The 17,728-nt window shown below is 36.2% G+C and overlaps 1 protein-coding gene across 2 annotated transcripts; it reads left to right on the top strand.

The window, feature by feature from the left end:
- The first annotated feature begins 560 nt into the window (after positions 1-560).
- LOC141698514 (DExH-box ATP-dependent RNA helicase DExH6) lies at positions 561-17,711 on the top strand. 2 transcript variants are annotated; one of them, XM_074503220.1, is made up of 15 exons: positions 561-945; positions 1,743-1,833; positions 2,418-2,724; positions 3,064-3,138; positions 3,462-3,506; positions 3,583-3,648; positions 4,250-4,340; positions 4,468-4,526; positions 10,969-11,127; positions 12,046-12,098; positions 13,878-13,911; positions 14,025-14,114; positions 14,195-15,187; positions 15,822-16,919; positions 17,018-17,711. In XM_074503220.1, exons 1-15 carry the CDS (start codon positions 804-806, stop codon positions 17,474-17,476), a joined length of 3,762 nt encoding a protein of 1,253 aa, XP_074359321.1. In that variant the 5' UTR covers positions 561-803; the 3' UTR covers positions 17,477-17,711. The 2 variants fall into 2 exon arrangements, with proteins under 2 accessions (XP_074359321.1, XP_074359322.1); XM_074503221.1 differs by lacking the exon at positions 3,583-3,648 and having other exon boundaries at positions 562-945.
- Positions 17,712-17,728: the final 17 nt, after the last annotated feature.

The raw sequence follows: 17,728 nt of genomic DNA, 5'->3' as shown, positions 1-17,728 counted from the left end.
CAACCATCACAATTTATCTTACAATAATATTACTTAATTAAAATGAGTAGGAAGAGAAATAAAACAAAACAAAATAAAATGTTAATCTATATTTGTACTAAATATAATAACCGGAATTGGGTATAATTTGGTGGGTCATTTTTGGTTGATTTGGTTATCCCAGTCGTCTGACGTCAGATCTTCTTAATCAAATAATCAGAACCGTTAGATCCAAATGTTAAAAAAATATATACCAGTCAAATTTACAGGTTCGAATCCCGCCAACAACAAATATATATAATATTATTTGTACACAATTCAAGTTCTCAGATTTAAATTTCGTCAATTACAAATATTTCTATTATTATTATTTATACACAACTCAAATTCTCAGTTTCGAATTTCTCTCGCAACAAACTTTTATATTATCTTTCATAAACATATTAGTAAGGTAAATAGTTGAAATCTATGAATCAAACAAAATAAAATCTTTAACTAAAATACAATACTATTATAATGTTAAATAATATATATTTTAAAATCTATAAAATATTAACGATGATTATTGTAAAGCTGGTAATTATAATTAGTGGAAAAGGGTAACGAACTCCGCCGAGGGGAAATTATATAAAACGATAGGGGGCCGTGGCCGGCCGACATCAGAGTGATCTAAACCTAGAAATCGCAGCAGCAGCACCACCACCTACCACTAGTACATTACATCATTACTTTCAATTTCATTTCCTCGTATATTACACAAATTGTTGGTTTACTAGCTCTATTTATATCCAATTCGAATTCGAATTTGAAATACTTGGCGAGGGATGAATCAAACAGGAAAAAGAAACAAGAAACAAAAGGGTGGAGGAGGAGAGTTTAATAAAAAGAACGATGTTCACATTGCCGAATCTACTCGTATTAAGATACACACTTTACTCGAGGACTTCCGTACATCTAATCACAAAGGTCTATGCTTTTTCATATTTCTTGCCTTTCATTTCATTTATCTAATTCAATTCAATTCTTTCATTTTTTTTGTATTTTCAACTCAAGTTATGTTATTCTCGCTTGGCCACACTTTACTCTTCAAGCATGAATTTAAGTTGTTAGGATGGTTGATAGTTGGTATTTTCACTTTTCCATGTTCTGTAGATGACAACTTTAAAGGCAGACCTCGAGAGCGCAATGATTAGAAATATATAATATACCCACCAATTACAATTCATAACATATTGCAGAAGCAGAATATGTCCGTATATTCAATTGATTGGACTTCTCGTTGGATCTTTTGTCCGTATATATAATTTATATTGTCCGTATATATAATTTGTATACATAAAGGTTTTTTTGGGGTCAAGTTCTACTACAAACAGTTGCAAACTACAGACTCTACAAACCTAAGTGTTTTAGTAAATACACAAATATAATTTACATTTGAAATTAAAGCGGAAAATGAGATTTATAGTTGATGATACATGTATTTACTATCCACTAATTATACAAATGAGATTTGCTAGAAGTACAATTCACCTGTGTAGATACTCTGTAATCTATTAATGCGAAAGGGACAAACCAATATCAATTTAATGGTTTTTGACCTTCAATGGGATCGTTACTTTATATTCAAAATTAAGAACCCTGGACTGATAGGGTCTCAAACTTTTGGTGTATCAGACAATACTGATTTATAATCTTGTCAGTGTTACTTTCATGGCTCCCATTAATACTCCCATTTCTTATTAATATATCTCAATTTGATTCAGAATACACATTTGAAGCCAATCTTACAAATACAGAGCGTGCGGCAGTGCATATATTGTGCAGGAAAATGGGGTTGAGGTCCAAAAGCTCTGGGTGAGTGCATTATATTCTTTTTATGTGCATGGTATTTGGGAAACTGATGTTTTTCCTCAATAGTAGAAACTAATACTCCCTCCATCCCATTTTAATAGTCCACTTTGCAAAATATAAATTTCCCAAAATATTTGTTATGTTCATCAACCCATGCAAATTTTATAGTTTTAATATTGACTAGAAAACCCTTCTCATAAATGTCCTTGTATAGAAATTGAAAATGCACATTATTTTATGGACTTTTGTGTGTGTATATATGAATGTGTACATTTACTCATCTCTTCGAGTAGACGCAGTCAATTAATGTGTAAAAACTAAGTTTTATTATTGTGTGAAAACGAGATAAAAGACATTGTAATGTCTGTTTCTTAATATGTGTGAAATTTGCAAAATGGACTAGTAAAATGTGATGGAGGGAGTACTAGTTACTTAACTTTGTTACACACACACAAAAGCACTCACATTCTCACACTCACTCTCACACAGAGACATAGTAGTATTATACTTTCTATATTATGTTCTAATACTGTAAGTCGGCAACAAGCAAGTTATTTGTAGGCCCTAATGAGCCTGAGTTTGTGCAGGCGCGGTGATCAACGACGTGTCTCTGTTTTCACGAATAAAGCAAAATCAGGTACAATGAAGAAGGAAAAATTGACTTGCTTTACATTTTCGGAAGAGTCAAAAGAAGTATTACAGGATCTATTTATGAGGTATCCACCAGATGATCATGATATCGGACAGGAAACGGTTAAATTTGGTGGAATCAATGACAAATTAAAACGGAAAAAGGATGATATCTTTTCCAGACCTGATTTGAGCAAGGACGATATAAAAAAGAAGGCGGAATCACTTGGATCTAGAGTGAATAATGTCCCCATGCTAAAACAGGTTCCTGAAAATAGTAATAAGTTCCTATGAAGCTTTATTGGATGGGATTACATTCTTAATTTGTTTTCTGTTCAAAAAGTTGGTGTGTTGTAAATCTGTTATACATTGCGTGCCCCTTGAAAAGATTTATTCACACTATTAGTTTTTACTCCAAGGAGTCATTCATCTTTTAAAATACAGATAAAGAAAACACAGAAACACTGATGATTTCAGCAAGGAATTATAAACAAACACTCAAAAATTGTCAAAAAATATCGTAAATTATACAAATAAAATCTTATTAAAACGCATTAGTAATTCCCTGTTATAAGTTTTGGATTAATAATTTATCTTGTGCAGATCACTGAGAAGAGATCGAAGCTTCCCATTGCAGCCTTTAGGGATGTCATTACATCGACAATAGATTCTCATCAGGTAACTTCTTTTAGTTATTGTGAACGACATATTTTGCAGGAAGAATCTGTTATGTTACACTGCTTATACATTATATTGTCAGTTTAATCAGCAAATTATAAATAATAGTACATTGACTGCAAATATCTTAGTATAGTGGAGTTTAAGTGTAAAGGCAGGTCATGTAGGGGAAGGGGAGGTGGCTTTTGAACTTAGAGTTGTTTGGTCGCTTTAAAACGGCATGTCTATTTGTTCCATGTTAAGTTTTGTGCTTTTCTATGACCTGAAATGTTTCCTTTTTCTATGGAATTTGAAGATTTATTGTCGTAAAATATTGAACGCAGGTGGTACTCATTTCTGGTGAAACTGGGTGCGGAAAAACCACACAGGTTCCTGCTGCTCTCTGGCTGATTTAAGTTATTACTCTATGATCTGGGATTACACTTCTAATATGCGCAGCTTTAGTACACTATTTTGGCAGAATCTCTTTCTTTGCAAATACACAGTTATGAAAGTTGTGAAGTTCTTCGAGTAAGAATAAATATTTATTAGCAGATGTAGAAGTAATGTTTGTCATGTTAAAGCAACTTGATTGCAGTTTGTCTAAGAAGGAGTTGATTTTAGGAATAGCGAACCGTTTGAGTGAGAACACCAAAATATACTGACTTATTACTTATTGGTTTTTTTTGTACACTTGTGGCCTAAATGAACAATGAAATTATGATTCTAAAGTCTTTGTATTTAAATATTTGAACTACTTACTATTTTAAGTGTAAGAACCTATGACATATGTGTAAATGGACTTGACGATTTTTTTTATTATTGCTTTGCCCATCACAGATTAATTATTGACAGGATGAATTACCTGCAAATTATGGCACAATTTTCATTTGACCAAATGTTTACTGCTTATGTTTTAATGGGAAAATGGTTAGTTGAACATCAATATAAGTTGGTATACTATTTTCAAGGATTATACAACACAGAAGGAATGCTAATGGTGTCTACATAAAGCTTCATCCTGGTCTTACTTATCCGTAATGTATTAAAAAATGCAAAAAATTAGCTTGTAAGCTATTTGTCGCTAGAATCTATCAAGCATTTGTCTTATATAGTTTTGATTTTGATCCAGGTCCCTCAATATATTTTGGATCATATGTGGCGTAAGGGTGAGGCATGTAAAATAGTTTGTACTCAACCAAGGAGAATATCAGCAACATCAGGTGATAACTAGCTGTCTTTGCATGCCACTTTCACTTTCTCTCTCTCTCTGTGACACACACATTTTTTATTCTCAACTCCTTTTAGCCATGCAGAAGACCTTATCTCTGGATATATGTATATTTTTAGTTGCAGAGAGAATTTCTTCTGAAAGAGGTGAAAATATAGGGGAATGTGTTGGATACAAGGTGATAATAACTCTTTCACATATTTTATTTCAAAGTATTCATTCGTTTACTTCATTTTCTAATTTAGTTTTGTAAACCGGATGTTATGCTGTGCACATTTATTAGCATCAGATATATTTAATCTAGGTGTCTTTTACGTAGAAACTTGTGTCAGATATTATATATTCGCTACCACCTGTCCTGAACTACTTGGTGTGGGCTGCAATCGATTCCTATATGGAAAAAAGAAACTTGAAAGTTCATAAAGGATAACATTTTGATGCAAATTCAAGGAGGTATGGAAAAATATATGCAAGAAGGCAGAAGAAGGTTCCAGAAAATAATTAAGTTCATTGTAAGGAGTCATAAAGTCTTAACAGAGTCAAACAAGTCTAGAAGTCTCTTAGGAGTTTGAAAGTCCCCTACATTAAATGTTATCTAACTAGAATGTTCCAAAGATTACTATAAATTCTTGTACTCTATTTGTTCAAGGCAGAGTTGAATGAATTAAGTTTTTTAATTTCCTCGGGTGTGAGACCTAAGTAATCTAGGTGTGAGGCCTAGTTATTCTCTCTTTCTTTCCATATAATTTTGTTCATCTTCACTTAGTGTTCCATTATTTACTTTGAGCTATTCTGTATAAGAGTTCAAAGCGCTGAATATAAAGATCCTGCATCAGATTGGTATCAGAGCAAGGCAGCGCTATGACGACACGCACGGGACGTTCATTCCGAGGCTGACTTACAGATGTTGAACGAGATCAGGTGCTGATACAAATGATGGAAAGTCTTAATGTTTTAAATCAACGGATTGAAAACATTGATGCCAGAGTTAAGCAGATTGAAACAAAGTCAAATCCAACTGTGGATTCTCCTGAAGGAGAGTCTTCTGGTGCAAACAATGGCGGAAACGAACAGCTAAATGAAGAAGAAAATGCAAGGCGGGAACCACTGAATAATGGACTTCCATGGATGCAGCAGCCACTCATGTTTAATGTGCCAGGAAACTTCAACAGAGGCCCGTATGCCCCTTATGACACAGCTGGAGATATCACAAAGAAGGTGAGAATTGATGTACCAGACTTTGACGGAAGATTTAACGCAACAAACTTTGTCGATTGGATTTCTGCAATTGAAGAATATTTTGACTGGTACGACATGTCTGAGGAGCGACGTGTGAGGTTTGCCAAAATGAAATTGGTTAATCTTGCAAAGGTCTGGTGGAATGGTGTTGAAGCAGACATGCGAAGATTGGGGCTACCTCCAATAGTGACCTGGCAGGAGATGAAGGCAAGGCTGCAGGAAAAATACATGCCTCAGAATTACGAAGATAAGCTCTGTGAACAGCTTGTAAATTTGAAGCAAGGAACGATGACGGTAGCAGAGTATATGCAAAAGTTCGATGAATTAAAAACAAGAAGTCAGATTGTTGAAGATCCGCGCCATAGCTTGGCAAGATTTAAATCTGGTCTCAGATTTGAAATCAGAAAGGAAATGTTGAGATACACTCCGTATAGCGTGGAAAATGCTTTCCAAATTGCACTTGACTTGGAGGAATATTTGAATATGACGACTTTTAAAGGTTCTGCTCAAATGAAAGAGGCAGTAACGAGAAAGTTTAATGTCACCAGCCCTGTATCGAAGCCACAATACACTACAAAAAAGAGAAGAGGGAGAGGAAAGGGTGTGGACAATAGTGATCGGTGTTTCAGATGTGAAGGCAAGGGACATAAAGCTTATCAATGTCCCACCAGGAACAATCTGCATATTGGTGTTTCAGAAGAAGAGCCAAAAGAAAATGAAATGGCTGAAAACGAAGATGGTGAAGAAACTCCGCAATTCAATGCTGATGACTTGGCTGATTCTGACGAGGAGAACTCTTTGAATATGGTTGTTCGACGCATACTTGCTGCTCCAAAAGTTAAGGAAGCGGATGGGAGGACTACAATATTTCAAACACTAGTAACTTGTAAAAATGAGTTACTTAAGCTGGTGATTGATAGCGGAAGCTGCATGAATGTAATTTCAGCCTCAGCAGTCGAACGACTAAAACTTCCTACAGAGCCACATCCTCAGCCCTATCATGTTGCTTGGATCGATAATACATCCATTCCAGTAAGTAAACGCTGCCTAGTTCCAATAACGTGTGGTCGTTACAAAGATTCTATTCATTGTGATGTTGTTCCTATGAATGTGACGCACATTTTACTTGGACGTCCATGGTTATTCGATTATGATGTATATCATTGTGGCAAGGAGAATACCTTTCATTTTTTACGGGAAGGTAATAAAATTACACTTTATCCTAAAAGTTCCGAGGAACTGAAGAAAATGAAGAAAATTAGGCCAAAAGCTTCAGAAACTACAACATATCAGAAGTTACTTGACTCAAATTCTGCAGTTAATAAATCTGATCAGCCATTTAAACAGGAAAAAAAGGTCCTACAGTTTCTAACAAAGAAGAAGTTCTTGCGCGAAAGCAATGAAACTGGAGTTATCTATGGAATGGTGATCAAGCGAGTAAATCACCAACAAAGAAATTACCAGATGAAATTAAAACATTGTTGCAAGACTTCTCTGATATTGCTCTCGACGAACTACCTGATGCTTTACCTCCGATGTGCGAGATACAACATGCAATTGATCTTGTCCCAGGAGCTCAACTTCCGAATCTTCCAGCCTACCGAATGAATCCCTCTGAACATGCTGAACTAAGGAAGCAGGTGGAAGGACTCTTGTCAAAAGGATTCATTAGAGAAAGCCTAAGTCCATGTGCTGTGCCGACTCTTTTAACACCAAAGAAGGATGGAAGTTGGCGCATGTGTATAGATAGCCGTGCAATTAACAAAATTACTGTTAAGTATCGTTTTCCGATACCACGGCTCGATGACTTGCTTGATATGATGACAGGTGCTACAATATTTACAAAGGTGGATCTAAGAAGTGGCTATCATCAAATCCGGATTCGGCCCGGAGATGAATGGAAGACTGCATTTAAAACCAAAGATGGCCTTTATGAATGACTGGTCTTGCCATTTGGGTTATGTAATGCCCCTAGCACATTTATGAGGATAATGACCCAAATATTTCAGCCTTTTATTGGTAAGTTTGTGGTCGTATATTTTGACGATATTTTAATATATAGCAAGACCAAGGAGGAGCATCTCTCTCATTTAAGACGAGTTCTAAGAGTTCTACGACAAGAGAAACTCTACATCAACATGAAAAAGTGTTCTTTCATGACATCCAATGTTGTATTTTTGGGATTTATTGTATCTTCTGAAGGTGTGGCAGCAGATCCCGAGAAAGTGGCAGCTATCATTAATTGGCCATTACCACAATCATTACACGAGGCCAGGAGTTTTCATGGATTGGCAACCTTTTATCGGCGTTTTATTAAAAATTTCAGCACTATTATGGCTCCAATTACAGATTATATGAAGAAAGGGCAATTCAAGTGGACATTGGCAGCTTCCAACGCATTTGCAAAGATTAAGGAGTGCATGACTCAAGCTCCAGTTCTAAGGCTGCCAGATTTTACAAAGGTGTTCGAAGTTGCATGTGATGTTTCACATGTAGGAATTGGAGGAGTACTCAGCCAAGAAGGACATCCGGTAGCATATTTTAGTGAAAAGCTCAATGAAGCTAAGCTGAAATATACTACCTACAAGAAATAATTTTATGCATTAGTACAAGCACTTCAATATTGGCGTCACTATCTTATTCATAAAGAGTTTGTGCTATATTCTGATCATGAAGCTCTTAAGCATCTTCACAGTCAAAAGAAGCTAAACCAGAAGCATGTGAAGTGGATAGAGTTCTTGCAAGAATATTCTTTTGTTATAAAACATAAGGCTGGGGTGGAGAATAAAGCAGCCGATGCTCTTAGTCGGGTAATTTATGTTATGAATACATTATCTGTCAAGGTGGTGGGTTTTGAAAGGCTTAAGGAGGACTATCTATCATGTAAAGATTTTCAAGAGCTTTATTCTAGCATGACTACCGGACAACAGGTTCATTCTACTTTCTCTTTACGAGATGGTTATTTATTCAAAGGGCATCGTCTTTGTCTATCATCTACTTCAGTTCGTGAACAAATTATTTGGGAATTACATGGCCGTGGTCATTTTGGAAGGGACAAAACAGTTGCCATGGTCGAAGAAAGATTTTTTTGGCCACGTTTAAAACATGATGTGGCTGTTGCTGTATCTCAGTGTCGCATTTGTCAAATGGCCAAAGGAACAAAGAATAATTCAGGATTATATATGCCTCTTCCGACTCCTCACAAGCCTTGGCAAGACTTAAGCATGGATTTCATACTTGGCTTACCAAAAACAACTCGAGGACATGACTCAATCTTCGTGGTCGAAGAAAGATTTTTTTGGCCATGTTTAAAACATGATGTGGCTGTTGCTGTATCTCAGTGTCGCATTTGTCAAATGGCCAAAGGAACAAAGAATAATTCAGGATTATATATGCCTCTTCCGACTCCTCACAAGCCTTGGCAAGACTTAAGCATGGATTTCATACTTGGCTTACCAAAAATAACTCGAGGACATGACTCAATCTTCGTGGTTGTAGACCGATTCTCAAAGATGGCGCATTTTATCCCTTGTTCAAAGACACGAGACGCAGTCCACATCGCAAAGTTATTTTTTGAGGAGGTAGTTCGACTTCACGGGCTGCCAAAGACTATAGTGTCAGACCGGGATGTGAAATTTACAAGTTATTTCAGGCGAACCTTGTGGAAATTAATGAATACACAGTTGAAATTTTCTTCTGCCTATCACCCTCAAACAGACGGGCAGACAAAAGTTGTTAATAGGAGTTTGGGGAATTTACTAAGTTGTTTGGTTGAAGATAAACTTACAACTTGGGATCAGATTTTGGCAATGGCCGAGTTCGAATACAACAGTTCTGTCAATCGAACTACTGGCCGCAGTCCTTTTGAGATTGTGTTAGGTATCCAACCTAAGAAACCAATTGATTTGGCCCCTTTACCTATATCTGGCCGTCATAGTGCAGATACAGAAGCTTTTGCTGAACATATTCAGCAAATTCATGCCGATGTTCGTCACAAAATTTCTGCCAGTAATGTTAAATACAAAACTCAAGCAGATTTGCATCCTAAAAAATACTAAATTTAAGGTCGGAGATCAGGTTATGGTGCGCATCCGACCTAAACGTTTTCCAAATAGCAAGTTCAAGAAGCTGCAGTACTGACGTGTTGGACCATATACAATTAGTCATAAAATTAATTCAAATGCTTATGTTCTAGATCTTCCGGCTGACATGGGAGTTAGTAATATCTTCAATATTGAAGACTTAACCATTTATCACGGACATGGTGACTCTTCAAAATCTATTGCTCCACTTCGCTTGCCACCTGCTTCAAATGTCCGTGATGAGATTGAAGATATAGTGGATACAACTATTGTTTCTACTCGAAATGGTGGTTATCAGAAATATTTGGTCAAATGGAAGGATAAACCGTGGTCTGATTGTACATGGATTTCCGAGGAAGAATTTCAACGTTTAGATTTTGATCTTTTTAACAAGTATCACTCGTTTAACTCGTCGGAGTCGAGTTTTTCCAAGCCGGGGAGAAATGATGCAAATTCAAGGAGGTATGGAAAAATATATGCAAGAAGGCAGAAGAAGGTTCCAGAAAATAATTAAGTTCATTGTAAGGAGTCATAAAGTCTTAACAGAGTCAAACAAGTCTAGAAGTCTCTTGGGAGTTTGAAAGTCCCCTACATTAAATGTTATCTAGCTAGAATGTTCCAAAGATTACTATAAATTCTTGTACTCTATTTGTTCAAGGCAGAGTTGAATGAATTAAGTTTTTTAATTTCCTTGGGTGTGAGACCTAAGTAATCTAGGTGTGAGGCCTAGTTATTCTCTCTTTCTTTCCATATAATTTTGTTCATCTTCACTTAGTGTTCCATTATTTACTTTGAGCTATTCTGTATAAGAGTTCAAAGCGCTGAATATAAAGATCCTGCATCACATTTTTTGAGGTTGACAACAATTTAAGCGAAACAAAAAGAAGAAACTTTAGATCGGATACCAGAGGATTGTAGTAAGCACTGAAAGCTAACATAAAAAGGCCTATATTGTATAGGAAGTCATAGCATACATATTTACTGGAAACATGTAAACCAGCTATATATACCAAGACATGTTTTATTATTATTATGCAAATAATAGTAATATTGAAAGTGATCAGGATGTTTAAGAGTAAATATATCGGAAATGTGGGATGTACTGTTTTAGGCAAGGCAAGTTCAAGTAATAAGATAGTCTTTGGTAGATATGGTTCTGCTTCAATCCATCTGGTCGTACAATTTTGTATGTTACTTCATTTTGGCTTCTTGTTCGATCTGCTCCCCCCTATTCACTTGTTTTTCTGATTACGCATGCCAGCTGGACAATTACTAAATCATATCTTATGCATGTTGCAGATAAGGTTAGAGAGCAAAGGTGGGAGGCATTCGTCTATTGTGTTTTGCACTAATGGGGTCCTTTTGAGGGTGCTCATTGCCAAAGGCAGTGATAGGTCGGAAATTGTTTCTTCAAGAAGGGAAAAGGATGATATTTCTAACATAACTCACATTATTGTGGTATATTGTTTTTTTTTTATTTTGTTTTCGCTTGTTTGCAATTTTTAAATCCATAATTGACTTTTTCCTTAACTTTTACTTTTAGTTAGTGTTTGGCTAATGGTCACTTGGATCAAAAATAAAATCGTGTTAATATTCTACTGATTTCAGTAAAAATATTGCATATGTTGAGAGTTTGCAGTATAACACATTAAATTTGTGCCTCTAGTGCATGTTATATTTGTAGGGTAACTTTCTACGAGTTCATATTTTTCAACTGAAAGAATCGCTGTGCTTTAAGCATCAACCAATCAAATTATAACTTAGAAGCAGTTATTTAGATCTTCTATGGTGTCGGCATCTTTTTGCTGTCTTGCTCTGTGCAATGTTTGTAGCTGGTTTGGATGTGTATGATTTTTAAAAAGTTAAATACTCTATAAAAATGGAGAGATAAATGATTAGGGGGAAAAAGGAGCAGGGAAACTTTGTTTTTATGTATATCTGCTCTGTCATTACAAAAAAAGGCTCTTATTGAACTAAAAATTTGTTCACCAAGCTTGCTACAGTACCTCCGTGGTCACCATGATGTCATATTGCTAATGTCAGCGCTTGTTGTCATACTCATGCTCATGCTACATTATTAAATAATGTAGCAATCACCAAATATTTAAATGCAATGTCTCGGCCAGCAATTCCATGACTGGGAAAGGAACAGTTTATGAACATGGTTTAGCATGCTTGCTTATTAGAAGTATAATATAGTATATATGTTCTTGCAAATATGTGTATATGCAAGTTTGATTGATGCCCTCAGTCCTTACTTTTAACTATATGCTTATCTTCAGCAGTTGTGTGTTTAATATATATGATTGATAAAAGGTTTCAATACAATTAGGTTAAATGTTTCTTTACTGTCCACACACACTCTGCATTTTTCAGGATGAAATTCATGAGCGCGACCGTTTCTCAGATTTTATGCTAGCAATTATCAGGTATATTTTCTTGCTCTCGATATGCCCAGTCCTTTACCATGCTAGGAATCTGTTTCATTTTTATATATAGTAGTGTAGGAATTGTGTGTCAAAGAAACTGCAACTCATAATTTTTTGGCATTATACAGGAGATTTCGTCATGTTCCATATCTTATTTAAACAAGTATGGGGATTGGTTACATTTCCTGTCTTATTTAAATAAGTGCGAACATTAACACAGATGTGAGTTTACATTTGAGCACGCTGTGATGCAGTAGAAACCGATAAATCTCTAACATGTTGCCTTGAAACTGGATAAATAATCTTACATCTACATATAAGTTAGCAAGTTTATTTGCTTGACCTTGTAGACAGGTCTTCCTGGAGATTAGGCTCTCCAGTCAACAAAACCAGGCACATAAGCTGCAATATGTAAAACTGTTAATATACTTGCACACTCGTATACATAAACATTATTCAAATTCCATTGCTTAAATGCAACCTAGGTGGTGGATGGTTGAGGATTATACTTCCTCCCCTTTTAGATGCTTCTTTTTGAAAATAAATCTGTCCCTAAATACTTTTCTTTTTCTTTTTCCTAAACAATTTTTTGAAGATCTTTCCAAAGATTACCCTTCTGATACTATTTCCAATATTTGAATAAGTTACACACACAAACAATTAAACTCAATTTGATGCAATTATGAGGGGTAACCAAGGAAATAAATTGTCCAACTGATAATTTCTTGCGTTGTGTGTTTTTTTCAAGACATTTAAAAGGTGCCTGAGGGAGTATCATAATTTTAACACTTGAGCATATAAACTTTAGCAGTTGCTTACCTTTATTTGAATATGGCAGTAAGCTAAAATTACATTAAAAATAATTGATTAAAATAATCAAAATAAAATTATGATTTAATGTAAATTTATAGAAGTTATTATTCTAGCATATAAAATGGGACAGATTTTTAATATTGATATATTAAATAAATGGCATGGATATTTTATTGAAGACTGATCGTTACTTATAGCCAAATTATGATTGCTGCTATCATTTAATAAAAGCAAATAAGTTTGAGAAAAATAATTGATTGATGTAGTTGAATTCATTCAAGATGCAGTATTAATAGTTAATCTTTTCTTTTTATGTATGTCATTATGGTAGAATAAGCTAGTTCATTAGATGTTAGTTGACCCAAGTCCTAAGTTAAAGTTATTATATTTTTCTTTGATTGATGATATACTCTATTAACTGTTTTAAAACAATTCAGTTTTTATTAAAATAATAATTAAATAAAAAACAATTTTGCCCTAAACAGCTGAGACTGCACAAACATATATTGTGGAAGGCACTGGTACAACACTCGATCTAGTGATTGCCATGTTAGTGCATGCTTCATAGTTTCTTGGTCATATAGTAAAATTGAGGATCCATCATATGGTAACACATCCAACATTGCTATATTGTAGTCTTTAGATTACTGAAGCATCAAGTCCTGGCCTCACGTCATGAAATAATTATCCAGAAGTTTGGTTTTATTACGATAGTGGGAAACATTATTCATGTCGGGGACTTTCTTATAAAAATCTTGTCAGCATTACACTCACACATATACACTTGTTATTCTTAGCAATGTAGTGTAGCATATACTCCTACCTCTCTTGAGGTATGTGTTAGTGCATTGACCAATATCAGAGAAGGTAAAGACTACTGTTTGTAACTCTATCTTGCAAAAATAACTGTCTCCCAAATCATTTGGTCAAGCTGGGTCTGCTGATACTTGTTGTTTCCATTTGCAGAGACATGCTTCCATCTTATCCTAATTTGAGACTGGTGCGGAATGTATTTCATTCGTAGTAGCATTTTACATATTTTTGAAAGAATTATTTTGTTTTTTTCTCATGTAGATATTTTGTACTTTGGTTTTGACTCGTTTTATCTGCCAGGTACTAATGAGCGCTACACTTGATGCTGAACGGTTTTCACAATATTTTGGTGGCTGTCCTATCATAAGAGTGCCGGGCTTCACTTATCCTGTATAACTATCTCATTGTTTCATGTCGTGTATTTTTTTTCCAGGAGTAAAAGTTTAATTATGAAAACAAAACTGTTTCAGGTAAAAACTTTCTATTTGGAGGATGTACTCTCTTTCCTGAAATCATCTGAAAGTAATCACCTTGATTGTACTTCAATAAGTGCAACTGATGACTTGGAGTCTGTTGAGGAACGTAAAGAAGCCATAGATGAAGCTATTAATTTGGCTTGGTCCACTGATGAGTTTGCTCCTCTTCGTGAACTAGTCTCTTGTGAAAGAGGTGCAAACCTTCAGCATTCTATTACTGGAGTAACTCCGTTAATGATATTTTCTGGAAAAGGAGAAGTGGGTGACCTTGGCATGCTCCTCTCATTTGGTGCGGACTGCCATCTACGAGACAATGATGGAAGAAATGCACTTGAGTGGGCTAAACATAACAAACAGGATGAAGCTGCTGAAATTTTGAATAAACACATTGAAGAGAGCATTACCAACTCAAAGGAAGAAAATCATTTACTTGATAAATATTTTTCGACAGCCAATTCGGAATTAATTGATGTTGTCCTAATTGAGAAGCTGTTGAGGAAAATATGTTGCGACTCAGTAGATGGAGCAATTCTTGTTTTTCTTTCAGGGTGGGATGATATAAAGAAAACAAAAGAGATACTAGAGACTAGCAACTTCTTCAAGGATTCTAATAAGTTTGTCATATTAGCACTTCATTCCATGGTCCCTTCAATGGAGCAGAAGAAGGTTTTTAACAGGCCACCTCCAGGTTGCCGAAAGATCATTCTCTCAACCAATATTTCTGAAACAGCTATCACCATTGATGATGTTGTTTATGTTATAGACTGTGGTCGGATGAAAGAGAAAAGCTATGACCCTTATAATAATGTATCGACTCTTCATTCTTCTTGGATTTCAAAAGCCAGTGCAAAGCAACGAGAGGGACGTGCAGGGCGTTGCCAGCCTGGTATATGTTATCATCTTTATTCGAAACTTCGAGCAGCTTCACTGCCAGCTTTTCAAGTGCCTGAAATAAAGCGAATGCCAATTGAGGAACTCTGTTTACAGGTCCTCTCTCTCTCTCTCCCCTTCTTTTTTCGAATTCTAGGAGTCCCATAATTATCCAATAGGTATTTCCTTTCTTTAATTTTGTTACTGTGTAAAATGCTCTGTAATAGTTCTGTCTTGGTCCGAGTGTGGATAGCATTTCTCTTCTGCATGTCCATGGAGTTTTGAAAAATCCAAACATCTCAGAGATAGATAGAGAGGTAAGAATGTATCGAACGAACCGCACTCCTTCGTATACGTCAGGAGTCCATTGATGAGAAGGGGCTGGGGAAAGCTTGAACCCAAGTATTCCCTTAAAAAAATACTTTTTTACTCGTGTAATATGCTGGAAGCAACTCTAAACTCTCTCCCTACCTCTCTCTTTGTCTCTCACCCCGCTTCTTTTTTTGGAATCTCTCTCTCCCTCCCCCATTTCTTTTTTGAAATTTTAGGAGTCTTATAAGGATCCAATAGGTACAGACACAGTATTCCCTTATAATAAGATTCTTTTTTACTTGTGTATTATGCTGGCAACAGCTCTGAACCTTGAGCAGTGGCATTTAAAGGTCCTTTTGGTTAATACTTACTGGTACAATTTATTTTCCCTGTATGAATGGTTGCCAGGTTTCCCTTCAATCATCATTTTTTTTGACAGGTGAAGCTTCTGGATCCAGAATGCAAGATAGACGAATTCTTGAAGAAAACATTGGATCCTCCTGTTTTTGAAAGCATGCGTAATGCAATTATTGTTCTCCAAGATATTGGGGCCTTGACACCTGATGAGAAACTCACCGAGCTAGGGGAGAAGTTAGGTTCTCTACCAGTGCATCCCCTAACAAGCAAGATGCTTTTTTTGGCCATATTATTAAACTGCCTTGATCCTGCTTTGACTTTAGCTTGTGCTTCGGACTACAGAGATCCATTTACACTTCCTATGTCACCTTTTGATAAGAAAAAAGCTGCGGCTGCCAAATCAGAGCTGGCATCTTTATATGGTGGACAAAGTGATCAGCTAGCACTAATAGCTGCATTTGAGTGCTGGAAGAAGGCCAAGGAAAAGGGTCAAGAAGCAAGGTTCTGTTCTAATTACTATGTGTCTTCTGGCACCATGAATATGCTGTTTGGAATGCGTAAGCAACTCCGGTCAGAGTTACATAGGAATGGATTTATTCCAGACGATGTTTCTCTTTGTAGCCTTAATGCACATGACCCTGGTATACTTGATGCCGTCCTTTTTGCTGGTTTGTATCCAATGGTTGGGAGACTGTTTCCCCAAAAAGGGAGGCGCGCTCTTGTAGAGACTTCCGGTGGTGAGAAGGTTCGACTCCACCCTCATTCAACCAACTTTAAGTTATCAAAAAGGAATGATCAGCCTTTGCTCATATTTGATGAGGTAACCCGTGGAGATGGGGGGTTGCATATTAGGAACTGTAGTGTTATTGGGCCACTACCTTTATTATTGCTAGCAACAGAGATTGTAGTAGCTCCTAGTAAGGAGGATGACGAAGAAGGGGATGATGATGATGATGATGAAGACGGGACTGAATCTGAAGATGCGGATCTGGATGAAAATGATGAACATGTAGCAGAGAAGCATAGCAAGTTGGACATAGAAGGTGAAAAAATTATGTCATCACCCGAGAATACAGTTAAAGTAGTTGTTGATCGGTGGCTCGCTTTCGAGACAACTGCTCTTGATGTTGCTCAAATATACTGTTTGAGGGAGAGATTATCTGCAGCAACCTTGTTTAAGGTGAACTTCAGTGTTTTGCTTTAGTTGTATAAACTTACACGTTCTGTTGACTTTGTTCATATCCTAAGCTTGTTACTGTTTTCATTGATGATTTATAGGTGAGGGAGCCGCGTAAAATTCTTCCTGAAAACTTTGGCGTCTCCATGTGTGCAATAGCTAGTGTTCTATCTTATGATGGACGCTCAGGGATCTCAGAAACACTGGATTCTGTGGAAAAACTGACTTCAATGGTGAGTGCAACTGAATTTGGCCAAGCAGAACAAGGCACTAACAACAAGATTCATCAGCCAAACAATTTTCTAAATTCACTTATTCGCCCTCGTAACAATGCTGCACACTATTACAATGGCAAGGTATCTGCTTCTAGGGGAATGGTCAATAGAAATGGGCAGTTATATTATCACCTTAGGCAACCACCTCCTTCAGCATCGACAAATCATTATAGAGGCAGGGCACCCCAAAATTTTGGTCTGCCTGCTTATGAGGCGGGAGTGCATGGTGAAATTGGTCCGAGTGGGGATTCCTTAAAGCGACGGTATCGTACTCACAGAAGTTAAGTAAATAGGAAATGTATGGATCCTGTTGTATATAAAATATACAAGAATTCGGAAAGCCCCGTCTTCCTCCACATCATCTAAAACATGAAGTTTAAGAAATGAAAATTTTCAATTGCATTGGACTTTTATACAATAGTATCTGTAATCATGGAGAAGCAGTTTCTTAAATGCCCTGGGATTTTCCTTATGTAGTGCTCATTAATCTGAGAAATCACATATTGTTTAACATAGTTTCTATTGGATAGAGTCATT

This window comes from Apium graveolens, chromosome 11 (assembly GCF_009905375.1).
Source record: "Apium graveolens cultivar Ventura chromosome 11, ASM990537v1, whole genome shotgun sequence".
NCBI classification, from domain to species: domain Eukaryota; kingdom Viridiplantae; phylum Streptophyta; class Magnoliopsida; order Apiales; family Apiaceae; genus Apium; species Apium graveolens.
The sequence above is the reverse complement of the archived record's forward strand: the minus strand, read 5'-3'. Positions and strand labels throughout refer to the sequence as shown.